Here is a 5,524-nt window from a genome sequence, read left to right on the forward strand (position 1 = left end):
GATACAGTAACAAACTGGGTGCTACTTGACATGCTTTCGTGCTTCCAACGATTTATCACTGATCGATAGCAGGATCATGAGTTTTTGCTCGGCAACATGTACCACAATCTTAGGATTGTTGCAGGTGTTCTTCCGACTAGATGACCAGTTGCGCCAAATGGCGCAAAGACCCGTTTAAAATCATGTTCGCGTTAAAAATATTTGCATTTTTTCAACAACTGTATATTTGAATACATTTGGTAAGAACTTATACCCCTATATATAAAGAAAATTAAATGCAAATATTTTCTTAAGGTAATAATGCCACAAATTAGATCATCGGTAGGTCAAGATAGTTGAGTCTCCAATTAGGAACTCTGAGTAGCTGTAAACTTGCATTAAAAAAGGATTCCAGTGGAAAAATATGTTGATCCAACCATGACTTCTACTGGCAAATGCTACTTTATCTAAAATATACAGATTTCAGTGCTCAGAAAGTGCAAACAATTTGTACATTGAGAAATCTATCTTGGCATTCAGTTTATAACATAACAAGGAATGAGAGCTTTGACAAGCTTTTACAGTTGGTCAGATTTTGCATGCATGATTTGTCAGATTGTAATGTCATGATTTGTCAATGACTGAATGTTTTCAGTAGGCTGATGTACAAAACCTGAAAAATAAATTCAGTTAAAGCAGAAGTGCAGAGTGTATGTAACAGAAAATTCAGCTATAGAAGAAGCGCAGAGTGTATGTAACAAAAAATTCAGTTATACTAAAACCTGAATGTTTTCAATATGCTGCTGTACAGTGTATATGCATATTTTCAGACTATCACTGAAAATATGCAGTGTATGCATATTTGAAGAGTACTCAAATGTTCCGAAAATAAGATGTGAGACCAATGCATAGATAGTCCAATGCCGAGACCAATAAAATTTAGCTAACACTGGACAGAGATGTCTCCTTGCAACAATCTCTACAGAAAATTCTTGTACTCATCTTAGCTCTTAGCTAACACTGGACGCTGGAGTAGTTTCAATTTCTAAAAGAATGGGGTGCAGTACAAGAACTAAGAAACCTCTGCACACCATCCAGAAGCATTTTTAAGTCTGCCGTCATCAGTTTGTCGTCATAGGAGTTTATGTCTGCCGTCATCAGTCTGCCGTCATGGGAAATGTCTTGCTTACAATGTCTTACTTTCGCTTGGAAGGCTAAGCTGTTGCTTCATAGCATCCAGAAGCACTTTTGTTGGGATCCCGAATTTTCCCATGATGGCAGACTGATGACAGAAAGTAAGACATTGTAAGCAAGTGTTGGAAGCTTTACAACGTATGATTGTACATGTGTCTGTATATCTATCAATTTTTGGTGACAAAAAACATCGCTGATAAATATCCGTGATAGTGGTTGAATTTGCATTTTATTTGTACAAACTTAAACTCCTATGTTTTAGACAGGGCATGTATGCTAGTTAGGTAAGATATGTGTTAAATTGTTCTTTGACGTTAGTTTTAGGATGCCCAGTGTAGTTCAGTTGATACATGCATATATGTGTTGTGTAGGTTTCCGGTTAACCCTTTTATTCTAATAACAGGTCATCCACTTTAAAAGTAATTTCCTTGGTAGCTTCAGTTCAGTTCTGTACATACATGAGTGTTTCTTCCTTCAATTTACATGAGAACAAAATAATCCATGCGAAAAAAAACTGAGAACAACAAGGTTTAGCTTGCTGCAATTGTAGATTATATATGCATGTACGTACTATCTCTAATGCACCAAGAAAATAGCATATTAACATGTATGAGCATGTACAAATTGATTATTCATGTGTTGATTAGGAAGCATGCACACAATAAGGACTAATAACTCGATCAAGGAAGAAACTTCATTTCCTTAATAGCATTTGGCAGATTAAGCTATAGAATAAAAAATGAAGTACCATCAGGCTGATCTCTAATTTTCACTGAACTAACACAAACACTTTTTACGCACTATTACTGTCCATTTGGAGTACTATTTGTAAGTGAATCTTTATCTACTGCTGTACAGAAGCTAACTTGAATTAGGTCGGATGAATTAGATACTTCTGCCATTGCCATGAACAGATCAATATGGCATGCGTAGTATACTGTCACTTCTGCTTCAGAAGTAAAACTTTTCTATCTTTGATCATGTCTCTAAGAAAAGTATTAAGGGAAACCAGCTATGAGGAAAAATAAATGACCAAATTCAGAAGTGTGTGCTTCAGGTACCTTTCGGCAACGACATCACCTGGTCTCTGAAGAACACATCCAACTCATCCTGCTATCCTACTACTGTGCCACCCCAAGCCTGAATTCCTCGATGCTCCATCCAACCTCTGCATGGCAGTAAGGCAAAACCAAGATCGATGTCATGATAAAGCTTTCAAAAAAAAATCAGTGTTCTTAACTAATGAATTACAAAAATAGGTGCAAGCTTATATGAACAATTTAGCATCAAACCCTTAAGCATTTGAACTAACATGTCCATCCCATAAAACTAAAATGTGTTGAACCTTGGCGCTGGCAGAACCTATTTCATGACAAAACAATCATGAAATTCTATCAGGTGATTGCAGGAGATTGTAAATAACCACAAGAAGTAAAAGATGATATTCTATTGTATCCAACTAACTGAATAATCGAGCAGACTAACGGGATGGAGAGGCATATACGGCATCAGGTACATTGACGGTCACAGCTAGCGACGCTTGTGTGGAAAGTTGTGGTCGCTGCTACCAGTACAGCAGCTGTGTTGTCGGAGGAACTGGTGGTGCGCTGTACACATCATTCTGCGGCTCAAATCTTCTTGAGATAGGTCAGAGGCATCTAGGTAATAAGAGAAAAATAGCGAAACAATAAGATGGTGATTTGGTTAATTGAAAGGAACCATAGTTTGCAGGGAAGGGAGACGCGTTTGCAACTCGGCGCTCAGCCTCAGCATAGCCGTCAGGTAGCAAGAATTTGTGCACGTGCCTGGATCCTCTTATTCCCATATCATCTACTCCCTATTCCCCATACCGCCACATCCACGAGCTATAGATATTTGGGGGAGCAGACCACTACTGCTTCTATGCTGAAGGTACTACAACTGGTAAAACGACATCATGAATTAAATTTTATGAAGAAAAGTAACCTTTAGCAAAAGAAGGTATTTAGTCTATGCAGAAATCATACTACTGTAAAATACATGATAAATATATGATAATGCCTAGTCGAACTGATGCATCTAGGAGCTACAAATGGCAATAGGACAGTACTAAAAGGACATACTATTCAATTCCAGTCTCTAGAGAACAAAATCACATTGCTCCTATTTTTTCTTAAAATAATAAAACAGTACTAAAGAGCCGATATTTAGAATCTGAGCGCTCACCATTTAAATGAGAATCTAAGCAAAATATGGGAGTGCATGGAGGTCACCATTTAAGTCAAATAGGTAAAATCAACCTTCATAACAATGAAATAGAAATTCTATTTGGAAAGGGTGTTTCCGGGAGCTTCCCACCACTCTGCTTAATGAACAGGACGATATTGTCCTGAATCATCAGCTAAAACATTGTTAACTGGTCATTATTGCTAACTCAAAAGAGAACTGAAGTAAATATAGTGTATTCAGCAAACCCAAATTATAAGGGTGCAGTACAGAAAAATTGTATGCCAAACGGATTAGAAGTTATATGCAAATATTAAGATAATTACACTTGTCGGGGCCGAATGGAGAGTCAGCAAGAGGTAGCAGCGCGTTTGTTGACTTCGATGCACCTAGGCATGTATGTCAGCTCCAAGAATGAAGTACACCACCTGCTAACCTAACGGCGCCACTCTTCCAAGGTTGGTGTTTCCACGCCAATAGTCATCATATCTCTAATACTTGCTGGATAACATAAAGTAAATGCCTACAGTCACAACTTGTACTAAATCATAGGAAACAGATTAAAGAGAATTAAGAATATGTTCATTTTCTCTCAACTATCAAAGATGGCGAGATTGCATTCAGCAACATGAGCCGTAGTTAAATTACATTTAAAGCTTTTCCTGCTTAATGGCAAATAACATGCCAACATTAATTTAAACGTATGCATAAGGAATCAACAAGAGCCAGCACTGCAAATATTTCACGTGAAGAGTAAAATAGAAGGGCTAGTGTGAAAGAAGAGTACTCACCCAAATGGATATCTGGCCTTGCAGCGGTTGTTGCATCAATAAGGACCGTAACTTTCTCATAGTCCAATGCCACAATGTCGTAAACAGTCTGCCGGATGCAATTTTTCTATCTTGACATGGGTTGAGAAAAGATAATCAGGAAACTAAAGCTGCTAACTGAGAACACAACCAACAAATCATCATATTCCCTGAAATCCCTGAAAATACCCTCCTTCACAGACATATAAAAAATTCCATAGGGTTGTCATATGGATCATTGATGGTGCCAACAATAATCTAATTATGATGAGGATGACTTAGCTATATCATTTGTGCTGCCAACCTAAAGAATATGGTCTGCTTAGTAAGATATCCATTAATAAAAAAGGAGGAGGAAGCAGAGCACATCACACAAGCTTGCATATATATAGACAGATGGATTGTGCGGAGCTCACCTTGGCATGTTGGCATCAGACGTGTTTATTGTTGCTTCGCAGGTGCGCCGTTAGCCGCCTCTCCAGGCTGCTGCACCGTGCAAGCTCACCAGTATCACAACAATAGAATAGGGGTTTGACCACCTACCCTGAGCATGCAAGGCTCCATCTTAACCCATGTACAGAGGGGATTTTTTTCGGAGCAGATGTACAAAGGGATGAATAACGGAAATATGGGAGCTTACCAGCAAAATTGTTTGCGCCTGCAGTTGCATCCTTCAAACGAATATACTGTAGAATCAAAATTGAATCAAGTCAATCAGAAATCAAGGTTGGGGGATGAAAAAAAAAGCTTCAGATGTGAATGTTTTCAGGTTTGAGGAGCTCACGTTTGGCCCTCTGCTGATGCTGACCATGTGTAGGGACAGAAGAGTTCAAGACATCGCTCGGGGCCGCGAAGGAGAGGAGGTCCTCGAGAGGCGGAGTGAGCTCGTGGGGGCGGCGCCCCTCGCCTCGAGTTCGTGAGGCGGCGGAGCTCAGGGCGGAGGCCGGAATCGAAGTTGGTGTCATCTACTCCTCCCTGGACCACCAAGGCTTGGAGGGGCGACGGTGCGCCGGGGACATGGGGTGAGGGACAGGCGCACCTCCCTCTCCCCTTTCCTCTCTCTCTCCCTCTCATCTTCTCTGTACTGCTGACCGAATTGAGCGCCGCCGCCATCTCCCTTTGCCTGCACGTCGTCTTGCCCGTGCTAGTTGGGTAAGGAGGCAGTGGAGGTGGAGGCAGAGGAGATGAGGCAGCCGAGAGGGAGGAGGAAAGCCGCGGCGGCGGCCTAGAGAAGAGGAGCGGGATGAAGAAGAGATGAGGGAGAGAGAGGGTCTGACGAGGTAGATATTTCTGCCTCAATCCATCCACCCAATCCCACGCTGAAGAGTCATGTTCCA

The 5,524-nt window shown here is 40.6% G+C and overlaps 1 protein-coding gene across 37 annotated transcripts; it reads right to left on the bottom strand.

Moving 5' to 3' along the window:
- Positions 1–317: 317 nt before the first annotated feature.
- LOC119362608 lies at positions 318–5,524 on the bottom strand. Of its 37 annotated transcripts, none has more exons than XR_005173508.1 (9): positions 4,972–5,521; positions 4,828–4,873; positions 4,604–4,731; positions 4,170–4,279; positions 3,705–3,879; positions 2,678–2,831; positions 2,486–2,535; positions 2,235–2,341; positions 336–1,261 (listed from the first exon to the last, which is right to left on the bottom strand). XR_005173508.1 is itself a non-coding variant. In XM_037627851.1 (3 exons), exons 1-3 carry the CDS (start codon positions 5,298–5,300, stop codon positions 4,619–4,621), a joined length of 468 nt encoding a protein of 155 aa, XP_037483748.1. In that variant the 5' UTR covers positions 5,301–5,524; the 3' UTR covers positions 4,604–4,618. The 37 variants fall into 37 exon arrangements, 1 of the variants encoding a protein (XP_037483748.1); XR_005173512.1 differs by having other exon boundaries at positions 2,466–2,535; XR_005173506.1 differs by having other exon boundaries at positions 2,659–2,831.

This window comes from Triticum dicoccoides, chromosome 2B, assembly GCF_002162155.2.
Source record: "Triticum dicoccoides isolate Atlit2015 ecotype Zavitan chromosome 2B, WEW_v2.0, whole genome shotgun sequence".
Taxonomy (NCBI): domain Eukaryota; kingdom Viridiplantae; phylum Streptophyta; class Magnoliopsida; order Poales; family Poaceae; genus Triticum; species Triticum dicoccoides.